The following is a 25,508-nucleotide window of genomic DNA, read 5'->3' on the forward strand; positions in this document are numbered from 1 at the left end:
AAGAAAAAGAACAAAGTTGAAAACACAAGAGGCAGGAAAGAGAAAAAAGAAAGAGGAAGATTTTCAGTGGATGAAGGAATGTGGTTCAGTTGTTTACGTTGTTTATGTGAACATGTACGTCTCTGTATTTGTATTATTTGTATACATATACACTACTCAAAAAAAATAAGGGAACACTAAAATAACATCCTAGATCTGAATGAAATCTTATTAAACTTTGTTCTTTACATAGTTGAATGTCCCCCTACGCTTCTCCGATTGTAGTGGTGCGAAAAAGAAACGGTGAGGTTCGGTTATGCATAGATTATCGCAAACTCAATCTCCAGACCATTAAGGATGCCTACGCACTCCCTAACTTGGAAGAGACGTTCTGACTGGATCTAAGTGGTTTACTGTGCTTGATCTCAAATCTGGTTATTACCAGATCGAGGTAAACGAAGAGGACAAACCCAAAACTGCCTTTGTCACACCCTTAGGGTTTTGGGAGTTTAACAGAATGCCCCAAGGCATAACCAATGCACCTAGCACTTTCCAAAGACTCATGGAGAAGAGTGTGGGTGACATGCATTTGCGAGAGGTTTTAGTTTTCTTAGACGACTTAATAATCTTTTCCAAAACCCTGGAGGAGCACGAGGACAGGTTGATGCGAGTACTGACTAGACTCAAGGAGTACGGACTTAAGTTGTCCCCCGAGAAATGTAAGTTTTTCCAGACAACTGTCCGATATCTTGGACACATTGTGTCAGACAAAGGAGTTGAGACAGACCCTGAAAAGACTGAAGCTTTGAAGACTTGGCCAAAGCTCAAGACCTTGAAAGAACTCAGATCTTTCTTAGGGTTCTCCGGATATTATCGGAGGTTTGTTAAAGGCTATTCAGACATAGTCAGACCTCTTAACAAACTGACCCGTGGTTATCCATCATGCCACAAAAGTCTAAAGGTAAAGCCCAAATCTGATGCATATTTTGACCCCAAACAGCCATTTGAGAGTCGGTGGACGCTGGACTGCCAAAAAGCTTTTGAAATCATCATAGATAGGCTTACAAAAGCCCCTGTTATTGGATTTGCTGACCCAAAGCAGCCATACATTCTGCACACTGATGCCAGTACTACTGGTCTTGGAGCTGCGTTATATCAAGAACAGGATGGACAACTAAAAGCTGTTGCTTTTGCCGGGTCGTGGTTTGTCACACTGCGAGACCAAATATCCAGCGCATAAACTGGAGTTCCTTGCTTTAAAATGGTCTGTGACAGAAAAGTTTCATGACTATCTCTATGGGAGTGATTTTACTGTTGTTACAGACAGTAACCCTCTCACATATATTTTGACATCTTCCAAGTTAGACGCTACAAGCTACAGATGGCTGGCAGCACTCTCTAACTATTCCTTTAAGCTCCAGTACAGATCTGGTAAGCAGAACCTGGACGCTGACGGGTTATCCAGACGACCCCATGGAGAACCCATTAATGATGCCCAGTCTAAGAAAGAACAAGAGTGTATTAGTTGCTTCACACAGTCTCATTTGGTTGATTCAATAACCAATGAAGTGATGAACCAAAATGTCATTCGAGCTATCTGTGAAAGTCAGCTCATTAAGAGTCCAATAGACCCCAGTTCTTGTGACGGTGGAATCACTCTGGTTGAGTCCTTGGCAATCTCTGCCAATGCAATTCCGGAAAGTTTCATTTCCGAAGATGAGCTTGGGTTACCTACCATTCCCTCCTTGTCCCATACGGAACTCAAAACTCAACAAAGAGCTGACCCAGTGATCAGACAGATTTTCAGTCAGATTGAACTTGGGGAAACACCACCACCTGCAGCTCGCTAAGAACTTCCCAATCTTTCTCTCTTGTTGCGAGAGCTGAATCGGTTAGAACTGCATGATGAGGTGTTGTACAGGAGGAGGCATGAGGCAGGCCAGGTGACCTATCAGTTGGTTTTACCCAAAGAACTCAGACCATCTGTGCTTCATAGCTTGCATGATGACATGGGGCACATGGGTATTGACCGAACTCTGGATCTTGCTAGGACCCGGTTTTATTGGCCTAAGATGGCTGCTGAGGTTAAGGATAAAGTTGAAACGTGTGATCGCTGTACGCGCAGGAAGAGTCCCCCTGACAAGGCAGCGGTGCTAGTAAATATTAAAACCTCTAGGCCACTAGAACTGGTATGCATGGATTTCTTGAGTCTTGAATCAGATAGCAGTAACATCAAAGATATTCTGGTAATGACAGACCATTTCACCAAATTTGCCATGCCCACACCAAATCAGAAAGCTAAAACCGTTGCCAAATGCCTGTGGGATCATTTTATCATCCATTATGGCATACCAGAGCGGTTGCATAGCGACCAAGGTCCTGATTTCAAATCTAAGCTGATAAAAGAGCTTTGTGAGGTCTCAGGTATTCAAAAAAACAGGACATACCACCCAAGGGGTAACCCTGTTGAAAGATTTAACAGAACATTGCTAAGCATGTTAGGGACACTTCAGAACAAACAAAAGTCCCAGTGGCGAAACTTTGTAAAACCCTTAGTACATGCCTATAACTGCACATGCAATGACGTTACAGGGTTTACACCGTACGAGTTGATGTTTCACCGGAAACCAAGATTGCCTATTGACTTAGCTTTTGGGTTGCCTTTAAAGGCTGATGGGCAGAAATCCCATTCCCAGTATGTTCAAAGTCTTAAATCCCTGTTAGAAGAGAGCTACAGATTGGCTTCTCAAAATGCACAGAAGAATGCAGACAAAAACAAGAAAAGATTTGACCAGAAAGTAACAGTTTCCCTTCTTGAGCCTGGAGACAGAGCTTTAGTCAGAAATGTAAAACTGAGGGGTAAACACAAATTGGCTGACAAGTGGGAAGCTGACATATATGTTGTAGTCAAACGTGCTGGTGACCTTCCAGTTTACACTGTCAAACCAGAAAACAAGCAGGGTCCCACTCGTACTCTTCACCGAGATCTTTTGCTCCCGTGTGGTTTCCTTCCTCCACAGGAAGACATGGATATTTCTGCACCTACCTTAGTGCAAAAACCCAGAACTCGTCAAACAGTTAACGTTGAACACCCTGAAGCTGACGATTCAGCTGATTTGGATGTTGATCTTGTTTCCTTATGGGGGGGATGATTTGCCCTGTCAATACACTACAAGGTTCACAACAGTCTATGAGTACCCTACACTGAAAAGGGGGAAACTACGAAAACTGTTAGACCACCCCCTGATCCTGATTTTCAGAGCTCAGAGGTGCAGAACAAAATACAGTGGATCAGCCGGTAGAAGAGTGTAATGAGCTTCAGCCCTCGGATTACATGAATCACAGTGTTGCTGCTGTTGAGGCAACTACAGATGAAGCTGGACCAAATGTAACTCACTTACCATCTGATCGAGCTAGTGGGAATGTAGAGTTAGTGTCACCTGTGGATAACAATCCATCCCCAATCCAAACTGAGTCCATTGCGGAGGACTTTCAGGATAATTCACTGACTTTGGATGGTGAGAATGAAGTTGTACAGGAAGAATCAACCAGGAATAGGGCAGGGTAATGAATGAAATGAAAAATACTTTATTAATCCCAAAGGGAAATTCAATATTGTAGTAGTAGTAATTTTTTAGTAAAACAATCACATTAATTAATTAAGGGCTTTGTTCTTCAGCCTGATAGCTGCTGGAAGGAAGGATCTTCTGTATCTCTCTGTCTTGCATCGGACTTGAACAAGCCTCCCACTGAACACACTCTGTTGTTTCGTCACGGCGTTGTGTAGAGGGTGTGAAGGATCTTCCATTATCTTCGTCAGCTTGTACAGAATTCTTTTTTTGATGATCAACTCCAGCGGCTCCAGAGTTACTCCAAGCACAGAACCAGCTTTCTTGATCAGTTTGTTAATTCTTTTCAAGTCTCTGGTTCTGATGCCGCTGCCCCAGCAGATTGCTGCAAAGCTGATTGCACTTTCAACAACAGACCTGTAGAACATTTGCAACATTTTGGTGCAGACGTTAAAAGATCTCAGCTTCCTTAAGAAGTAGAGTCTGCTCTGACCTTTCTTGTAAATGTACTCAGTGTTGCTTTTCCACTCAAGTCTGTTGTCCAGCTGAACTCCAAGGTACTTGTATTCCTCCACCACCTCCACCTCCTCTCCCATGATGGAAACACTTCTATGTGTGTTCTTGTTCCTCCTGAAGTCAACAATCATCTTTGTTTTCTTGGTATTCAAGATGAGATGATTGTCACCGCACCATTTCACAAACTGACCGACCAGTTCTCTGTACTCTGCTTCTTGTCCATCACTGATACACCCAACAACTGCTGAGTCATCAGAGTATTTCTGCAGATGACAGAACTCAGAGTTGTACTGGAAGTCTGAGGTGTACAGCGTGAATAGAAATGGTGAAAGTACAGTCCCTTGTGGTGTTCCAGTGCAGCTGACCACCATCTCAGACACACAACCTTTCAGTCTCACAAACTGTGGTCTGTTTGTGAGGTAGTCGTAAATCCAGGTGGTTGTGGAGGGATCCACCTGGAATTTCTGCAGCTTCTCACACAGCAGAGCAGGCTGAATCGTATTAAAAGCACTTGAGAAATCAAAGAACATGACCCTCAAAGTGCTGCCTGACTGGTCCAGATGAGAGTGGGCTCTCTGAAGCAGGTATATGATGGCATCTTCAACCCCAAGCCCATTACGGTATGCAAACTGTAATGGGTCCTGAAAGGTCTTCACCTGCTTGCTGAGGTGAGCCAGTAAGAGTCTCTCCAGGACTTTCATGACGTGAGATGTCAGGGCGACTGGTCTGTAGTCTTTTGGTTCAGCTGGTTGTGGTTTTTCAGGCACTGGAATAAGGCAGGATGTTTTCCACAGCACCGGGATTCTTCTCTGGCTCAGGCTGGTGTTGAACAGGTGCTGGAGAATCGGACATAGCTGTTTTGAGCAGGTCTTGAGAACTCTGGGACTGACACCATCTGGACCTGCAGCCTTGTTCTGGTTCAGTTTCACCAGTTGTTGCATGACTTGGTTACAGGAGACAGACAGAGTGGAGGTGGAGGCAGAGGAGGTTTCAGGAAGTCCTGATGTGGAGGGAGATGAGGTTGTGTCCAGGTCCTTGACTGAGCTGCAGGGTGACAGAGTGGAGGTGTGACAGGAAAGCTGTGGGCTCATGGAGGGTGTGTGGCTAGTTGGGGTTGAAGCAGGAGGTGAGCTAAACCTATTGAAGAACATGTTCAGTTCATTCGCTCTGTCCAGACCTCCATCAGTCTGATCCTCCTTTATCCCGAAGCCAGTGATCTTCTTCATTCCTGACCACACATCCCTCACATTGTTTTTCTGAAGCTTACTTTCCAACTTCTTCCTGTAGTCCTCCTTGCACTTCTTCATTTGTGTTTTAAGTTGTTTTTGTGTGGACTTCAATAACTCCCTGTCTCCATCCCTAAAAGCTTTATTTTTGATGTTCAGCAGCTTTTTCAGGTCACTGGTGATCCAGGGTTTGTTATTGGGGAAGCACCTCACTGTTCTTGTTGGAACGGTGCTGTCCACACAGAAGTTAATATAATCTGTCACACACTCAGTCAAGGCATTGATGTCATCTCCATGAGGTTCACATAGGACGTTCCAGTCTGTAGCCTCGAAGCATCCTCTCAGAGCATCTTCAGCTTCATTAGACCAGGTTCTAATAGCCCTTTCTAATGACTGGTTGTTGCTGAACGATGGGCTTGTAGGAGGAGGAGAGAAGAACTAGGTTATGGTCTGATCTTCCTAAAGGTGGCAGGGCAAAGGAGCTGTATGCATTTTTAATATTTGCATAAAATAAGTCCAACGTTTTGTTTTCTCTGGTGGAGCAGCTGACAAACTGTTGGAAAGTTGGTAGAGTTGCAGAGAGGGAGATGTTGTTAAAATCTCCAGAGATCGCCACAAATGCGTTTGGATGTTGTGTTTGAAGCCTGGCCACTACAGAGTTAATGACATCACAGGCTGTGTCTGGAGCGGTACCAGGTAATATATATACCGCTACCAGAATAACGCATGTGAACTCTCTGGGTAAATAATACGGGCGGAGACTCACAGCTAGCAGTTCAATGTCTCTTTTGCAGATCTTCTCTTTAACAGTGACATGTTCAGGATGACACCAGCGCTGGTTTACCAGCACCGCAATTCCACCTCCCTTCAGCTTCCCGCTGAGTTGTTTATTGCGGTCTGCACGGACCGTCCTGAAGCCGTGTACAGACGCATTACAGTCTGGGATGTGTTCATGCAGCCATGTCTCGGTGAAGCACATAATACTGCACTCTCTGTATTCTTTAAGAGACCTGGTTAGCACCTGAAGTTCATCAATTTTGTTAACTAGCGATCTCACGTTTCCCATAACAACCGTTGGAAGAAACGGTTTGAATCGCCACCGTTTTTCTCTCTGCCTCGCTCCTGCCCTGCATCCTCTTCTCTTTCTTTTCAACTCTGTTGGGATTTGAAGTGTTGTTTCACTGATAATCTTGAGTTTGGAGAGTTTTATCAGTTGATCCCGATGGTAAACAAGTCTCGTTGCCATGGAGACTCACAATAACAAGTCTTGCAAAAAAGAAAAAATATTCAGAAAAATCTCCCGTATAGCACAGCTTCTGACCAGCGCGAAAAAATCTACCCGAACAGACACTGATTGACAGCTGATGTCTTAAAAAAGACGGCTATATTGCAAAAAATCACAAGTTAAAAACAGAGCTACTACAATTGCTGCTGCCACCTAGCGGCGCATTCTAGAAATAAAAATATTTCCTATTGTATCTCAACCTCTCTGGAGATCAGAGAGAGTTAGGCAACCTCCACGCAGACTGGACTGTCCCAATCTTGGGAACCCTCTAATAACAGTGGTTAAATCTTTGTTTCAAGGGTTAAATGCAGCATTCATTAACTCTCCGAGTACCACAAATGATGAATGGCCACAAGGTGGTAGCATGCAATGGGACATGCATGTTATTTAGAGGGGGAGGATGTAGCCCAGTGGAGCTAAGCTCCTGATTTAAGTTTCTTTTTTTCCTTTCTGCAGTATTTATTTTTGTATATTTCATTATCATTTATTTGATCTGTTTACAAAGCCATTCTCTTATTGGTTTTAATTACTTGTCTGTTAGGTGTGTTTGCCATTTTTTCCACTTATGCGTTAAAACTACGGGTACTTTCATCTGATTGGATGGGGAAGTAGATTCCGCCTCCTTACGCAGACGCGGCTGCAGCAGATCGAGTCAGCGAGAGCAAGCAGAAGGCTGACGAGAGGGAAAAGTTGTTCAGAAGGAAAAATAGGGTGTAGCAAGTTACTTGATAAGACAGTTTCCTTTGACTTTTGAACAATTGACTTGACTTTCCGCATATAGTGAATACCCGTTATTTTGTGATGGTACCATTCACTATTCATGTTCCTAATTGTTGTGCCAGCTATTGTTTGTTATAATATTGTATGCTATTTGCTATAAATGCACTGCGTTCTCTTCAAGTCGTCTGCCTCCCGCCAGTCATTTATAATTTGTTGTACTGCCTCACAAACCTAGAATTGGTCCAACGGTGGCTACCATGAGGCTCCGGTTACAAGGACACCCAGCGCCAGTGGCCAAGTTACCAATCTTGGTGTTTTCTCTGGTAAAAGCCAAACATCCTGCACGGTGTTGGTCTGTAAACACAACCCCCACCTGTGGACGTCGGCCCTCATACCTCCCTCATGGAGTCTGTTTCTGACCGTTTGAGCTACACATGCACATTTGTGGCCTGCTGGAGGTCATGTTGCAGGGCTCTGGCAGTGCTCCTCCTGTTCCTCCTTGTACAAAGGTGGAGGTAGCGTCCTGCTGCTGGGTTGTTGTCCTCCTACGGCCTCCTCCACGTCTCCTGATGTACTGACCTGTCTCCTGGTAGCGCCTCCATGCTCTGGACACGACGCTGACAGACACAGCAAACCTTCTGGCCACAGCTCGCATTGATGAGCCATCCTGGATGAGCTGCACTACCTGAGCCACTTGTGTGGGTTGTAGACTCCGCCTCATGCTACCACTAGAGTGAAAGCACCGCCAGCATTCAAAAGTCACCAAAACATCATCCAGAAAGCAGGAACTGAGAAGTGGTCTGTGGTCACCACCTGCAGAACCTCCTTTACTGGGGTGTCTTTGTCGATAATTTCCACCTGTTGTCTGTTCCATTTACACAACAGCATGTGGAACTGATGGTCAGTCAGTGTTTCTTCCTAAGTGGACAGTTTGATTTCACACACACACACACACACACACCCACACACACCCACACACACACACACACACACACACACACACACACACACACACAAAACCTCTTGTTCACATCTCCCATGGGTAGACTGGATGGCTGTTCATCTCCAGCTCGGGTCCTCTACCAGAGTCCTGGGAGCTTGAGCGTCCTCCAGTATCTTAGCTGTTCCTAGGACTGCTCTCTTCTGGATATAGATGTCTGATGGTTGTCCAGGTATCTGTTGGAGCCACATCTCCAGTGTGGGGGACATGGTCCCCAGTGCTCCGATGACCACTGGTACTACTGTTGCCTTCACCTTTCAGGCTTTCTCCAGCTCTTCCTTGAGTCCTTAGTATTTCTCCAGGTTCTCTTTTTCCTTTTTACTGATATTGCCATCGTGAGGATTGATACATCCATAACTACGGCTGTCCGTTGCTACTTATTCATGATCACAGTGTCTGGTTGGTTGGTCGGTTGGTGGGAAGTCCTGCAGGATCTTAGCCCTCTCATTCTCCACCACCTTGGGAGGCGTTTCCCATTGTGACCTCGGGGTCTCCAGTCCATAATCTGCACAGATGTTTCTGTACACTATGCCTGCTACTTGGCTACTACTGGTTACTTGGTATTGGTAATACTTGTAGATCTCCTCAACATCCTTTTTTTTTTTGGAATTTTATGCCAGACTGTCTTGAACAGTGCTTTCAACAGCACTTTATTAATATTGAGACTGTCTGTCTCTCCTGCTGCTGTTGATCTTATGTGTTTCCTTTATGGGACTACGGATGGAAATGAGCAACATATACTAAATTTGGTTTATTTAACACAATATTGTACGTTCATTAATATGCATTGTCCCTTTAAATTAAATTATTAAATTTAATGTAAACCAAAGAGAAGAAGGGATGGAAAAAAGATGAACAGAAGTGAAACAGATGAGTCTGGAAAAGAAATGGATGAACCAGGTTCCTGGATGTTTCTGTCTCACGTGTTGTTGAAGCCAGGATGATCGAGGTCGTGGCACACAGCAGCCGTCATCAGAACCAAAACATCCAGCTGCGTCAGTTTCTCCTGGAAACACAGAAAGCAGAGACACCTTCATCCAGCTGGGGTCTTTGTTCAAACCCCGAACTTCCTCTGCAGGGCTGTATGTGGTTTGCTCAGAGAAGTACAGCCGTTTAAAAACACATTTACATTAAATAGTGTTTTTATTGTTGCCCAGTTTCACCGATTCCTACGTTCAGTCTGAACAAAGGGACTACCTGCAGCTTGCAGAGGTAGATCATGCTGTACATCATCTGGGTGACACAGAAACAGTGGCGGAAGTTGTGGAAGGGATTATTCCTGTAGCTGTCACGAACACACAGCTTCACACGGACAGAAAGAAAACCCATGTAAACACAGAGAACAAGGAGCATTAGATTATTCTGCTGACGTCATCTGGTTTGACGAGGGGGTCCGGGTCTCACCAGCCATCTCTTCAGTGTGATGGGATTGATACTGAAGTCTCTGACTAAGCCCAGGTCATGGTACATGTGCTCCAGACAGCTCAGCATCTGGAAAAGGACCAAACAGGACCGGGATTTTTTTTAGAATTATATTAACTTTTTACTTATTTAATAAAATCCAGTTTCATCTGTGTATTATTTTGATAAGCTGCTGCATTCATGTTCATATCGTCTACATGAAAATTTAGATTCAAGAAAATTTGTCATTGTAATTGTGTCTGTTAAATAAAGTTTCAAATGAATGAACAATTTACAGATTTAAGTTTTTGTTGTGTTTCAGAAAACATTCCAGTTTTTCAGGACTCTGTCGGTTAGAAGTCACTGAAAAATAAACTTGTGCATGTAAAATGTCAATAAACTGCAGGTCTGGACTGGCCCACAGGAGGAGTGGGATAATTCCCAGTAGCCTGGACCCGAATGTGTCCTGGACCTGAATGTGGCCGGGACCCGAGTGTGGCCTGGACCCGAATGTGGCTGGGACCCGAGTGTGGCCTGGACATGTGTCCACATGTGTCCTGGTCCAGCTCAGAACCAACTGTAAACTGGGTCAATGAGGAACATCTTATCATTAGTGCAGGTTAAAGCTGATGAGGAAACTTTGTGTTTATCTGCTTGTTCATGATGTGGTGGCAGCGTTTTATGCCTGTTTGCTTATTTTACTGCATGAAATATGTGGAGGGTCCTGCAGACATCCACAGGTGGGCTGCTGCATGGAAATGTTTGGGAAAAGTTTGGGTGTGTGTCATTTAGGGTGTCCTGGGTGAGTATGACTCCCAGCCTGCATATTTGTCCCAGTCCGGTCCTAATGAAGCGGATCCACATTATTTAACAGATGACTGTTAAAATATTTCTACTCCTAAACAGAATTTATTTTTTCTGTCTGCTAATAAACATGACTCAGAGTAAAATAATGATAGACTTATGGAGCTCACCTCGTTGGGTTCCCACTGCCAGGCATCAAACGTGGTCCATCTGAGGGCTTCGATTGTGTCCTGAGACAAATAGTACTGCAACCAGACGAAGATGAGATGGGAGAGGAGATGAGGAGAGACTTGTTTTAAAAGGATCCTTTATTAAACCTTTATCAGTGCATAAAGTCCTACAGCAATATCAATTACACTCCCAAAAAACTAGAAAAGATTCTAAAATGAAAGAAAAATTACAACAGATCTTTCCTCCATCTTCCCTCGATGCAAATAAAACTTCCCGAGTACACTTAAAAATCTCCGGCTGGCCATCATCTTTGTCTCGGTTGCCGTGCTTATGTCTTATTTGGTCCTGCTCATCGTCACCGTCTCTGCTCATGGATCCCTTCCTAATGTGTTTCACCTGTTCCTCTCTCCTTATGCCAGCCTACCGCTTTGCCTGTCTGTCTGTCTGTCTGTTTGTCTGCAAACCTGCACATCAGCTAGAGACTTTCCAGCCTTCTAGTCTAGTCAGGCTGGTCGGACCTGTTCTGGACCTGACCCTGTTCTCTGCCTCTGGCCCTTCTGGACACGTGAGCTTGGTTTCCGACCCCTGCCTGTTTGACTAGGATTTTGGATTTTTTGACTCGGGACTGCCTGCTCGGTGCTGACTCTGGACCCTCGCCCTAGCCTGCCTCTAGCCTCCGTAGAGGCGTGGTCACACTCATCTCTGATCCTTCCTCCTTCCTCATCCTCTGCATGCTGACTCAGCACTGAGGTGTCCAGTGGGTTTACACACTAAGAGATGCTTTGGTTCAGGTGTGTGTGTTTCTGGTTCTTTGGTTGTTGTTGTGATACATGTTATTGTTGTCTTCGTTATTTTTTAGGACCTCCTGATGATTGTCTGCTTAGTTTACCTGTAAAAGCTGTAGGAAATTCTCTGTTGTGTTTCTGTACAGGTGTAGCAGCTGCTTGTCTGCTGTTAGGTTGGACTGAAGCTTGTTGCTTCTGTCTGCTGGATCTTTGTTTCCTCTTCCTTTTTACTACTTTCCTTTTTACTTCTCTCCATTTTCCTTTTTTTCTGTCCCCTCCGGTCAGGTCCAGCAAGATTACATAAATTCCCTCTCCTCCCCCGCTACCCTACATCATACACACCACACATAAGGCTCTGTGGGGCAGGTGGAGGCGGTGGGTTTGGCTGGGGGGTCCCCATTGCGGGATCCCCCAGTGGACCCCTGCAACTGCCTGCCCCACTAGATTTTAATCACAACCTAGACACCAATATACATTTAGGGCCTCAGGGGGACGGTCACATGGGCTGTGGTGGCCGAGGTGGCCCTTCCTCCATCCCCTTCCTTTGTGACCTCTCTCCCCCCGATTTTATTTACACATTAGACACTACCACATTTAACAGAACTGCACTACACACATAACACACACACTCACACACACTGAGGGGGTCCTGCTGCCCTGCGGACATGTTCTTGTCCCTGGCGTGCCTAGCCTTGGTGTTGGGTTGGCGTGGCCGGCAGTGGTTTTGCTTGGAGCGGTCAGGCCCCATCGGGTTCCTGGGTGGGGCTCTGCTGGGGGGGAATGGGTGGCCCTTGGCCCTGTGGGGTGCCTGCCCTCTGTGTGGCCTGCGCCGCGGTGCCCGGCACCCTCTGGGTCTGCTCACCATCTCCCTGTGCTGCCCGGTGCTCCGGTCTGGCGTCCCCTCTGCTCTGGTCCGAGTGGGCCGCTGCTCTGTCTGCTTTGGCTGTCCCGGGCTTGGTGCTCTGTGGACCTGCTGGGCCTTTGGGGCCTTGGGCTCCCCCCGTCGCCGCCTGATGCTTCGGGGTGCGGCGTGATCACGGCCCCCTTGCAAGCACACATTTCTTCCTTGTTGCATGGCGACACACACACTTTTACACGTGCACTCTCACAAACGTGCTCGTCTCTCCATCTGCTTCTGACTAGATGTAGCTGATGTTTGTGTGTTGGTACGTTTATCTGCAGGTAAGTTTGATGACTACTGTACTTTTTCATATCATCTTTATCCTATTTTTCTTTATGTATCATGTAGTACTGTGGTAGTTTGTATTGTTTTTTTTTTTTGTTTTTTTTTTTGTGGTGTGTTTTAGGCAGCCATGACAACTGTTATTTCCACATTTTAATCCTGTCCTTTTCTCCCTTTTTTCTCATTCTTCCGCTATCTCCCTGTCAGGTTTGGCACTGACATATAAAGACTAAAGAAAATAAGATTACAATAAAAAATAATAAAAATATCAAGGGTAGCCATGTATATAACATGTCTCTCTTGGTAGGGCAAATCTGTCAAGCAAAATATGGCACACAGACCGCCGTTCTGTATGTTAGGATGCTGGACAGGACAGGGTTAAAAAAAAAAAGTTATCTTGTCTTTAAGGAGAGTAATGTAATTTTGTCCATGATGCCACCAAAACATGTCTAATACCTCTATGAACCGATCTACGAACCGGTCTACATACCGGTCTACGAACCGATCTACGAACCGGTCTATGAACGGATCTACGAACCGGTCTACGAACCGGTCTACGAACGGATTCTACGAACGGTCTACGAAACCGAATCTACGAACCGGTCTACGAACCGGTCTACGATATGGATCTACGAAACCGATCTACGAACCGGTCTACGAAACGATCTACGAACCGGGTCTACGAACCGATCTACGAAACCGGTCTACGAACGGATCTACGAAACCGATCTTACGAACCGGTCTACAAACGGATCTACGAACCGGTCTATGAACGGATCTACGAACGGATCTACGAACCGGTCTACGAACCGGTCTACGAACGGATCTACGAACTGGTCTACGAACCGATCTATGAACCGGTCTATGAACCGGTCTACGAACGGATCTACGAACCGGTCTACGTACCGATCTACGAACAGGGTCTATGAACCGATCTACGAACCGGTCTACGAATGGATATATGAACTGGTCTACGAACGGATCTACGAACGGTTCTATGAACCGATCTACGAACGGATCTACAAACCGGTCTACGAACCGATCTACGAACCGATCTACGAACCGATCTATGAACCGGTCTTCAAAACAGTGGCTCCTAAACACAAACTGATCCAGGACAAACCAGACACTTCTTTCACTTTTCTGCTTTCTGCCATCACTCATGACTTCTTAGGTTTAGAAACAAAACACATTACAAACAAAACAAATCCTCCAACTGATGAGCAGCAGCAGTTGGAGGTGTTCTTTCTGTCATCAGACTCTCCGTTGTCCAGGTAAACTTTGTAAAAAGCCTCACCTTGGGGTAAGTGGGCACATCTCTGCGAGGACTCAGGTTCTTATGGTCTTCCAGGAATATCCTAAAAGTGACAGAGAAACCGTTTTAGCTCAAATGCTATCGCACATAACAGCTGCCGAGCCACTCGTAATAAAACTTTTCTTTTGGTACTGCTATGTCCATCAGGGCGCAGGTCCATTATTCCAAGAAGCAAGACTAACAGACATAAATATTATTTTGTCCCTGCAGCCATGGCCCTGTTGAAAAAGCTGAATACATAGCTCTATTTATGTTTATCTACTTTTATTATCATAGTCCTTATATATATTTAATGTTGTTTGTGTGACTGATTGTTTTTACTGCTTGCTGTAAAAGAAATTATCATCACGGGATGATAAAGATTCCTTGTTCCTTGATCAGGAGGAATTTCTTTGTGTAGGATGTTATGTAATGTGTGTGTTCCATACATGAGTACATGAGTGTTTTTTACCTTCATATACAGTATATTTAACAATGTGTGGACTTTATTTTTCAGCAAGTAGATGAGAAAGTGGGTCATTCCTCTCCTAAAACTCCAGCAACTGGTCTCCTCACTTCCCAGATGTTTCCAGACATGTTAGAAGAAGAAAGATGCTACACCATGCTGAACATCACCCTGGAACTACTTTTTACACCATGCTGAACATCACCCTGGAACTACTTTTTACACCATGCTGAACAACACCCTGTAACTACTTTTTACACCATGCTGAACATCACCCTGGAACTACTTTTTACACCATGATGAACACCACCCTGGAACTACTTTTTACACCATGCTGAACATCACCCTGGAACTACTTTTTACACCATGCTGAACATCACCCTGGAACTACTTTTACACCATGCTAAACATCACCCTGGAACTACTTTTTACACCATGCTGAACACCACCCTGGAACTACTTTTTACACCATGCTGAACACCACCCTGGAACTACTTTTTACACCTTGCTGAACATCACCCTGGAACTACTTTTTACACCGTGCCGAACATCACCCTGGAACTACTTTTTACACCATGCCGAACATCCCCCTGGAACTACTTTTTACACCGTTCTGAACATCACCCTGGAACTACTTTTTACACCATGCCGAACATCCCCTTGGAACTACTTTTTACACCATGCTGAACACAACCCTGGAACTACTTTTTACACCTTGCCGAACATCACCCTGGAACTACTTTTTACACCATGCCGAACATCCCCCTGGAACTCCTTTTTACACCATACCGAACATCACCCTGGAACAACTTTTTATACCGTGCCGAACATCACCCTGGAACTACTTTTTACACCGTGCTGAATATCACCCTGGAACTACTTTTTACACCTTGCTGAACATCACCCTGGAACTACTTTTTACACCATGCCGAACATCCCCCTGGAACTACTTTTTACACCGTGCTGAATATCACCCTGGAACTACTTTTTACACCTTGCTGAACATCACCCTGGAACTACTTTTTACACCATGCCGAACATCCCCCTGGAACTCCTTTTTACACCATACCGAACATCACCCTGGAACTACTTTTTACACCATGCCGAACATCACCCTGGAACTACTTTTTACACCATGCCGAACATCCCCCTGGAACTCCTTTTTACACCATACCGAACATCACCCTGGAACTACTTTTTACACCATGCCGAACATCCCCTGGAACTCCTTTTTACACCATACCGAACATCACCCTGGAACTACTTTTTACACCGTGCCCGAACATCACCTGGAACTACTTTTTACAACCGTGCCGAACATCCCCCTGGAACTACTTTTTACACCCGTGCCGAACATCACCCTGGAACTACTTTTTACACCGTGCTGAACATCACCCTGGAACTACTTTTTACACCGTGCCGAACACCACCCTGGAACTACTTTTTACACCATACCGAACATCACCCTGGAACTACTTTTTCCAGATGTGTTGCTGCACCAAATTTACTATCAGCTCATTTTTTCCTGGGAATAAAAGATGTAGATGGGATTTTAAGTCATTGTATTCCGGATTTATGTACATTTTACTCAGAGTCCCAACTTTGTGGACATGGGCTTGTAAAATATCAGCAGCAGCTTCTTTCATCATGTTGTTCTCACCTGTTTTGGGATCCAATCTCTTCGCGGAGCCTCTTGATGTCACTGCGACATTTCTCAATCTCCACCACTTTCATGCCCTCCACTGTAGACAGACACAGCCCTTCTTCAGTAACTCATCACACAGTTATTAAAATTCTAGCTCCGTTTGAGCAGCTTTGGTGCAGATGTTTTTATATCCATCTTTCTTTTTGGTTTGTCATTTCATCTGTGCAACAACAAACTCATTTTCCTCCCATCCCTGCAAACCCTTGAACAAGAAAACATCAGTAACCTAAAGTTATTATAAACTCTCATCTCAGCTTTACATGTGGTCTCCAGCCACCTCTGAAAGTCTTCTGTCTGCTGACCAGCTGCTGAACAGAGTCTTTGTGAGGATTTTAGAGACTCGCCTGTAAAGTTCTGTAAAACCCAAAGGAGCTGCAGATTAAACCGATGAAGGTTCTGCAGGTCTTTTTGTGTGTGTGTGTTGCCACGTGTGAAAACTGGGAAGGGTACCCCAATATCCGTTCCAACCCAACCCGACCCAATTTGACCCGACCCGTTCCAACCCGACCCCAATTTATCAGCGTGCAAAATCAAAAATAATCAGAAGAAGCACTGTATAATAAAAACTCAACAAGATACAATTTTTTAAAGCTGCATCAGGTGGAAACATAAACAACCATCAACAAATCAAACACAACAGCCCCCAAGATAGCAGCCTTAAGTAAAAAAAAAAAAAAAAAGTGTGTAATGCTGCTTCTGAGATAGTGTGCTAGGTAAAAATCAACATAACCAACATACTAAAGACACGCATCAACATAACCAACATACTAAAGACACACACCAACATAACAACATACTAAAGACACGCATCAACATAACATGAATCCATTCAAGAGACAATTCACAGTCCCTGGCAGCCAGGAGTCTAAAAGAGCTCAATCTAACTAACCATGAACAACCTGAAAAACAACCTGGACTTTGGCCTGGACTCTGGCCTGGACCCTGGTCTGAACTCTGGTCTGGACTCTGGTCTGGACTAGTTGACCAAAGTCTTTGGATCTAAGCGCTCTGCTAGGTTTATATTCTCTGAACATATCACAGATGTATTCTGGGCCTAAACCATTCTGGGATGTAAACGTAAAGCAGCAGCGTTTTGGATGAGCTGCAGATGTTTAATGCTCTTTTTAGGAAGTCCTGTTAAAAGACCAGTACAGTAATCCAGCCTACTGGAGATGAATGCATGGAGGAGTTTCTCCTGGTCTTACTGGAAGACTAAACTTTTAATCCTGTTGATGTTTCTGAGCTGGTAAAAAGCTTCTTAGTGAAGCTTTGATGTGGATGCTGAAAGTCAGGTCTGAGTCTATCAACACTCCAAGGTTACCAACTTGGTCGGTGGTTTTAAGAGCCCGAGTCTCCAGGTGTTTACCAATGCTGACCCTCTTCTCTTTGCTACCAAACAGAATAATCTCAGTTTTGTCTTCATGTAATTGTAGAAAATTCTCCCTCATCCAGGTGTTTATTTGCTCCAGACATTGACTCAATAAGTCTGTTAGACTGCAGTAATCTGGTGACAGAGACACATAAAGTTGGTGTATCATCTGCATAACCTGTGATCATTAATGCTATAGTTCTGTAATATTTGACCCAAAGGGAGCAGATACAAGTTGAACAGAAGAGGTCCAAGGACTGACCCCTGGGGGACTCCATAAGTCATGACCACTCGCTTGGATTCATAGTTGCCGATCGTAACAAAATAACTCCGGCCTTCTAAATAGGACCTGAACCAGTTAAGGACCGCTCCAGAAAGTCCAACCCAGTTTTCCAGCCTGAAAACAGGATTCTGTGATCTACAGTATCAAACGCAGCACTGAGATCCAACAGAACCAGGACTGATACAAGACTAGAACCAGGACTGATACTAGACCAGAACCAGGACTGATACAAGACCAGAACCAGGACTGGTACTAGACCAGAACCAGTCTTTTACTACAGTGACCAGAGCTGGTTCAGGGCTGTGATGAGGTCGGAAGCTGGACTGAAATTTATCAAGATTTCCACTTTCATTTAAAAGTCATTAAGCTGGTGAAATACAACTTTTTCAATAATCTTGGAAATAAAAGAGGTTAGAGACGGTCTATAGTTGTTCATTATAGAGGCATCTAGAGTCCTTTTCTTTAGGAGGCTTAATAGCAGCTATCTTTAGTGACTTGGGAAAAATGCCTGATGCCAGTGAGCTGTTAACTATCAGTAGGAGATCACTTTTTACTGAGGTGAAAACTGGTTTTAAAAAGTCGAATGGTATCATGTCCAGAGTGCATACTGTTGATTTCAAATGCCAAACTGTTTCTTGTGGGATTTTTAAATCGACCATGAAATGTACATGAAATGTTCTATACAAATAAACTGCCTTGCCTTCTATACTAAACATACATAACCTGCTGTCCAACATTGTAAATAAAAATAAATTTAAGCCTCTCAAATTCAGCTTTTCAAGATTTTGGGTGTGACTGTGTGTGTGTAGGTCTGTTTGTGTGTGTAGGTCTGTGTGTATGCGTGTGTAACTGACAGTGTGTGACTCACGTTCCTCCCCATGCTGCTCGGCCTGGCTGAAGCTTATCTTTCCGGGGAGGGGGGCAGAGAGGCTACCTGGTCCAGGTACGCCTGGTTAGCCTTCTTGTGCAGCTTTTCAAATGGACTTTCAGATTTGTGGTTTTTCCTTCCACATGTTGTATCACCTGCTTCTTCTACAAGACACTTTTATCTTTGACATGGTCATAATGAAAGAAATCCCACATAGGACTCTTTCTCCTAACTTTCTACTGTAGCATCACGCAAGCCGACGCGGGCGGACATGCTGTTGACACGTGATGTCACGGATCTTCAGGTGTCGTACGACGCAGATACCTGGCGTAAATCCAGCAGAGCGAAATAAACAGATTTCTTATCGATCCGAGGGCTTATGTATGAAAAAAATGTACAAAAAATGAAAACGAAGGACATTTTTGCTAAAATTTTAGTTTGTTTTATAAACACACGATACAGTTTCAGTTAGTTTTCGTTTTTTTTAAAACTCTCATTTTAACATTTATTTCAGTTAACGAGAATGTTTTTTTAATTATAGTTTTTGATTGTTTGTTAGTTTTGTTTACTATAATAACATTGGTTCCAACCTGACCTGACCCGTCCTGTTCCAACCTGACCCATCCCAACCCAACCGTTCCAACCTGACCTGACCTGTCCCATTCCAAGCTGACCTGACCCGTCCTGTCTCGACCCAACCGTTCCAACCTGACCCGTCCCGACCCAACCGTTCCAACCTGACCTGACCTGTCCCGTTCCAATCTGACCTGACCTGTCCCCACCCGTTCCAACCTGACCTGACCCATACCGTTCCAGCATGACCTGACCCTTCCAACCGTTCCAACCTCACCTGACCCGTCCCGACCCAACCCGTTCCAACCTGACCTGACCCGTCCCGACCCGTTCCAACCTGACTTGACGCGTCCTGACCCGTTCCATCCTGACCCGTTCCATCCTGACTTGACCCGACCCGTCCCGTTCCAACCTGACCTGACCCATCCTGACTCGTTCCAACCTGACCTGACCCATCCCGACCCAACCGTTCCAACCTGACCCGTCCCGACCTGTTCCAAACTGACTTGACCCGACCCGACCCATTCCAACCTGACCTGACCCGTCCTGACTCGTTCCAACCTGACCCGTTCCGACCCGTTCCAAACTGACTTGACCCGACCCGACCCATTCCAACCTGACCTGACCCGTCCTGACTCGTTCCAACCTGACCCGTTCCGACCCGTTCCAAACTGACTTGACCCGACCCGACCCGTTCCAACCTGACCTGGCCCATCCTGACTCGTTCCAACCTGACCTGACCCATCCCGACCCAACCGTTCCAACCTGACCCGTCCCGACCCGTTCCAAACAGACTTGACCCGACCAGACCCGTTCCAACCTGACCTGACTCGTTCCAAACAGACTTGACCCGACCAGACCCGTTCCAACCTGACCTGACCCGTCCTGACTCGTTCCAACCTGACCTGACCGGTCCCGACCCAACCGTTCCAAACTCACAAGAAATCAGCACCATGACGGGCCGATGCATTAAATGCTTTTACACCAAATAAAAACTGAATTTCAAATTTGTGAAGAGAAATTTCATTAAAAAAAAAAGGTATATGCAGTGACAGCCAAAATAACAGCCGGTAAAATTTAGCCTAAATGGACAGAAATATCCACAGTTAATGTTCTCTTAGTGCTCTCAGTGTTCCAGATGCAGCCCAATACCAGTAGCACCAGTATCACCAAATCCCACCATAGAACTGTAAGATGAGAACATAATATCTAAATAAATGAGCACCGGACATTAACCAGATAAATAAGCATCACAATAAAAAGAAAAGAAAGATGCGTCTGAACCAGCGTTTTTGTCAACGATGACTATGATGAATTTATTTCGTTGACGAACCTTTTTTTCATAATGATAACGAGAAGGTGACGAGCTAAAAATGGCTCTGATGGTGAAAACATGACAACACGTTTGTAAGATTTCGTTATCGAGACGAGATGAAAATGTTCAAGGGCTGATTGTCTGACATTAAAAACACAACATTTCTGCCTGTTGTGAGCGCAATCTGTCAACTTGGCCACACCCACCACCAGACGTGCAGCGAACAGACAAGCAGCTCATAGCTCATAGATGAATCATGGCGGCAGTGTGGATGAAGGGGTTTTCGGTGCAAGCGATGAAACGATATATGGACAATTTTTAACTATAATCCATCATCATTTCTCTGGCAGACCAGGTCACGTTGAGCATGTGTTCCTCATCCTTTGCTCATATTTTGGACATGTGTGTGTTCAGGGTGGAGTTTTACACTTCAGAAAAGTCTCAGAAATGAAGCCACAGTTACCAAAGTCAGGATGTTGTTCTCTTTACTTTTTTTTGTGATTTCACAGTTAACGCTTTATCTGTGCAATGCATTATCCTAAGTAGATCAGAAAGTATCTGCTGTTGGTTGGAAACCTTCTAAGCCTAAAACCATCCATCCATCCATCCATCCATCCATCCATTTTCTTCTGCTTGTCCGGAGTCGGGTTGCGGGGGCAGCTGCCTAAGCAGGGAAACCCAGACTTCCCTCTCCCCGGCCACATTCACCAGCTCATCCGGAGGGATCCCGAGGCGTTCCCAGGCCAGCCGAGAGATGTAGTCTGTCCAGCGTGTCCTGGGTCTTACCTGGGGCCTCTTTCCGGTGGGACGTGCCTGGAACACCTCACCAGGGGGGCGTCCAGGAGGCATCCTAACCAGATGCCCGAGCCACCTCATCTGGCTCCTCTCGATGTGGAGGAGCTACTCTGAGCCCTCCTGGATCACTGAGCTTCTCACCCTATCTCTAAGGGAGAGCCTGGCCATCCTGCGGAGAAAACTCATTTTGGCCGCTTGTATTTGCGATCTTATTCTTTCGGTCACTACCCACAGCTCGTGGCCATAGGTGAGGGTAGGAACGTAGATCGACCGGTAAATCCAGAGCTTTGCCTTTTGGCTCAACTCCTTCTTCACCATGACAGACCGATGCAGAGTCTGCATCACTGCAGACGCCGCACCGATCCGCCTGTCGATCTCCTGCTACATCTTTCCCTCACTCGTTGTGTGAACTCCTCCACTTGGGGCAGGACCTCATTGTAGACCCGGAGAGAGCACTCCACCCTTTTCCGGCTGAGGACCGTGGTCTCGGACTCGGAGGTGCTGATTCTCATCCCAGCTGCTTCACACTCGGCTGCGAATCACTCCAGTCTAAAAACATTCCTTTTAATTTAGTAATTATTGATGAAAATAACCAAACACAATGTGTTGCTCTATGTTGAACTTATAGATCTGATGTTTTCTTGTGTGACATGTTTGTATGATGAAGTCGGGCATCAGTTCATGAAAAAGGTGAAATATAGAAATAAAAGTTTCTGTCCAGCAGCAGGTAAGTAACACGGCAGCATTTCATCCCTGTTGATGGGAAAGTCTCGGCTAAAGCTTTCAGTCTGGTAAAGGATCTGGTTATTATGTAAAAGCATTAAGGTTAACTTGTTTTATTAATCACTTGTTATAACCTGTCAACCTTGGTTCCACTTTTTAATACGTATTATTGACCTAAATTAATTTCTTAAAAAACAAATACTTTTTTTATTTGACTAAAACTAGACTAAAACCTTTCTGAGTTTATGTCGACTAAAACTATCAAACTTAGATATGACTAAAATATGACTAAAACTAATAAACATTTTCGTCCTGACAACTAAAACTAAGATGCTGCCAAAAACAACACTGGTCTGAGCAGCGTTGTCGGTCAAATCTAAGTTTAAGACAAAATTAAAGAGAAGCGAGGTTCAGCTCATTACTGGTCTTTATAACAAGTAACTGGTATTCAGAGGTTAACTCGTTTTGACAGACATACAGAATGCCTTCACAACAAATATTACGCACTGCTGACATTAAAATCCAGGGAGGTTCAGAGTTAGCATCAAGCTAGCGGTCCCGACGCTACTCGTTCAGTTTGTTTTAAATTGTTATTTTGTGATAAAGCAGTGCTGTATGGTGTAATATCAGTGTTATATATTTAAACGTATATGTATGTTTTATCAGTTTCTGTTTTACAGTGGCTTCAAGAGAAGATTAATAAATCAATGTTTCACACCTTCCTTCTGAGGAACCGTTAACTGCAGGCCAGACTGAATTTAACGTTCAGAGGGCTGAATATGAAGTAACTTTTGGAAGTTTTCTGAGCGGCCACCATTTTGTGCGGCAAGTAGCAGGAGAGGGACGGGGGTTCGGGGTATGTGAAGACTCCTGCATGTTTCTAACAGCCAGAGTTTACATGCACTTATAATAAGCACCTTGTTTGTATTTTGTGTTGAAGTGACCAAGAAGACTGTGTTTCATGAATTAGTAAAGGCTGTCAAACTGATTAGGGAGCTTAGTTTAAACAAACAGGAATGAAGAAAGCAGACACGTTTTGTGAAATGTTAGAATCAATCTGGGAGAGAGAACAAGATGCAACGTGTCCTCCCTTCTCGTTCACCTGCTTAAAACAGGTCTTTGTTACGACGGTCATCATCCCTGAGACCTGTAACACATCTGCACCAGCACATGCCTCACCCTTACAGGATTAATGGAATACTTCTCAGTGGGCTCAGAATGAAGGTCGGGGCTGAGGGTCAGTGAGCAGAGTGAACTCGGGACCATAGAGGTTTTGATTGTATTGTCCAGCCTCCCTTTCAGTTTGTGTGTAGTTTTGCTCTGCGTTGCTTAGTGTTGTAGAAGTATGGCCGTGGCCCAGTTACTGTGGTCCACTGGTGAGATGACACCCAGTTTGGTGAGGTGTCAGTTCAGCCTCCTCTCTTGGTTGAAGGGCATGAGGAACATTATGTGGGGGGGCAGAATCTAGACCCACAGTCAGGATTTGTCATGATCTTTTAGGTTTCTGTCATGTTTGGGTCCTTGCCAGTAATCTTCATGTCATGTTTGTTTTGTTTCCGCCATGTAAGTTCTCCAGTTCTGATTTAATGAGCGTTGGTTTTCCTGCCTCCTCCTGCTTCATCAGCCTTCAACTGGGTCTTCACAACCATGTCCCAACCTTGGCAGGCTTGAGAGTTGCTCAAGCTTTAACTTTAGCTTTAAGAGAAAATGATAACAACACCACCAAGAAGCTGCTATTGTTGTCGTCCGTAATTGCAACAGTGGTTTTTAAAAATGGCGGGGCCACAAGAAGTAGAAGTGAATAAGCGTAAATCCGGCAAGGGGCACAGCTACCAATTACCAAACACCTACGTCATGTGGTTCCTATGGAACCACAAAGAGACCCTGCCTCAGAGTAGGAGCTAAAAAAGTTACGGGAACTTCAAAAAGTTCCTACAGTGGGAACGCAGCTTATGTTTGTTGTCATCAATATCATCATATTCTTCATATCCCACCATCACCATGTAAATATGTATATAGCCTGTGAGGTTGTTTTTCTTGCACTGTCAATTATATATATATATGTATATATTTTATATACATATATATATGTATATTATAAATACATATATATATATATTTATATATTATATTTATAATGCTACATGTTTTTTGTTTTTCTTAGACTTCTTTTCTTGTAAATAATTTATATTGCGCCGTCTTGTTGTGAGGCATGTTCACCTTATTCTGTCTGCTTTCTGCACTTTATTCTGTAATAAGAGCTGCTGTAACAAGTGAATTTCTCCACTGTGAGATTAATAAAGTCCAATCAATCAATCGATCGATCAATCAATCAATCAATCAATCAATCAATCAATCAATCAATCAATTCCATTCAGGGCTTGAATTACACCAGGGGAGCCTAATTTTCAGGCATGCACCATGACCTGCACACACATACATAAAAGTGCATGTAGTGCAGTCAAAAATATGATTATTGCTAAAAACCTTCTGCTAACTTCTGCATACAGGTTGTTTGGACAGAACAAGGGGCAGAACGTTCTTTTAATAACCACAAAAAGAAACTGTTCCATTAGGTGGCTGTTGTATGGACGCTCAGAACAAACAGTGCTGCTGTCCAAGTCGAAGGACCAGAACAAATCACCTGCATCATTTGCAAGATTTCATTCATTAAATAAATAAATAAACAAATAAACACACAACACTGACAAATTATTGCTATTCATTTTAAAAAACATCAGGACACCTTGGGAAAAATTAAATGTAAGCTGAAGGTGGACTAATTTTAGGTCTCCCCCATATAGTGTCAGCTGAGAGTCTTTAGGGGAGCTCCTCTGCCTTTAAGGGGAGCCGAGCCCCCTTTAGCTCCTCCATAATTCAAACCCTGATTTCAGCCATGATGTGTTCGTCTTCACAAGCAATCTCATATGCGTCAGCCTTCCCACAGCTAGCTTGTTAGCCAGTTCATCTGCAGCATGGATGTCCATGATTCACCAACATTTGCTGTATCTCTGACACCAGCGGCAAGACAAAGAGTCACACCTCGTTGCTAAGTTATATTGTGTTCTTGCTCTTTTGATATACATGTACACACATTTCACACACATTTCATACACCAGGCTGACGCAGTGCTCGGTACTTTTTAAAGAGCAACTTAAAGAGCATCTTTCAGGTTGAATTTTCCACAATATGACGTTTTGAAAAAGTCCGAGAGACACTGTGGCATAAATAAAAGCTTCTTAAAATTTCATTTTTTGTAATTGCACTTAATTCAGCTCGTCTGCGATCCAGTGCTTTAAAAAACATAACTTTTCCTGTCACGTGATACGTGACGTCATGTAAGGTAAACGAGCCCATACGCTCAGTTTATCGTAGGCATCGGCTGTGTTTTTTACTCCAGACTTCTAATAGTAAAACTAAAGATTTCTGGAACATCACCATGGTGAATACTTGTGTTTGTGCATCCTGCACAAATTCA

General features: G+C 44.4%; 1 protein-coding gene and 1 long non-coding RNA gene across 5 annotated transcripts in view; one reads left to right on the forward strand and one right to left on the reverse strand.

Annotated features, from left to right (window-relative positions):
* Nucleotides 1–25,508, reverse strand: part of pde9a (phosphodiesterase 9A) — a 71,129-nt gene that overhangs the window by 2,990 nt on the left and 42,631 nt on the right. For all 4 annotated transcript variants that reach the window (XM_042002312.1, XM_042002308.1, XM_042002311.1 and 1 more), the window contains 6 exons: nucleotides 16,060–16,141; nucleotides 13,937–13,997; nucleotides 10,671–10,745; nucleotides 9,700–9,786; nucleotides 9,493–9,597; nucleotides 9,219–9,301 (listed from right to left, as the gene is read on the reverse strand). In XM_042002312.1, the coding sequence (XP_041858246.1) occupies nucleotides 9,219–9,301; nucleotides 9,493–9,597; nucleotides 9,700–9,786; nucleotides 10,671–10,745; nucleotides 13,937–13,997; nucleotides 16,060–16,141 (493 nt within the window). The remainder of the gene's footprint in view (nucleotides 1–9,218; nucleotides 9,302–9,492; nucleotides 9,598–9,699; nucleotides 9,787–10,670; nucleotides 10,746–13,936; nucleotides 13,998–16,059; nucleotides 16,142–25,508) is intronic.
* On the forward strand, nucleotides 56–25,280 carry LOC121650675. Its single transcript, XR_006012313.1, has 4 exons — nucleotides 56–66; nucleotides 2,348–2,355; nucleotides 8,587–8,597; nucleotides 25,179–25,280. It is a non-coding gene; the product is annotated as an uncharacterized LOC121650675 (long non-coding RNA).

This window comes from Melanotaenia boesemani, chromosome 12 (assembly GCF_017639745.1).
Source record: "Melanotaenia boesemani isolate fMelBoe1 chromosome 12, fMelBoe1.pri, whole genome shotgun sequence".
NCBI classification, from domain to species: Eukaryota; Metazoa; Chordata; class Actinopteri; order Atheriniformes; family Melanotaeniidae; genus Melanotaenia; species Melanotaenia boesemani.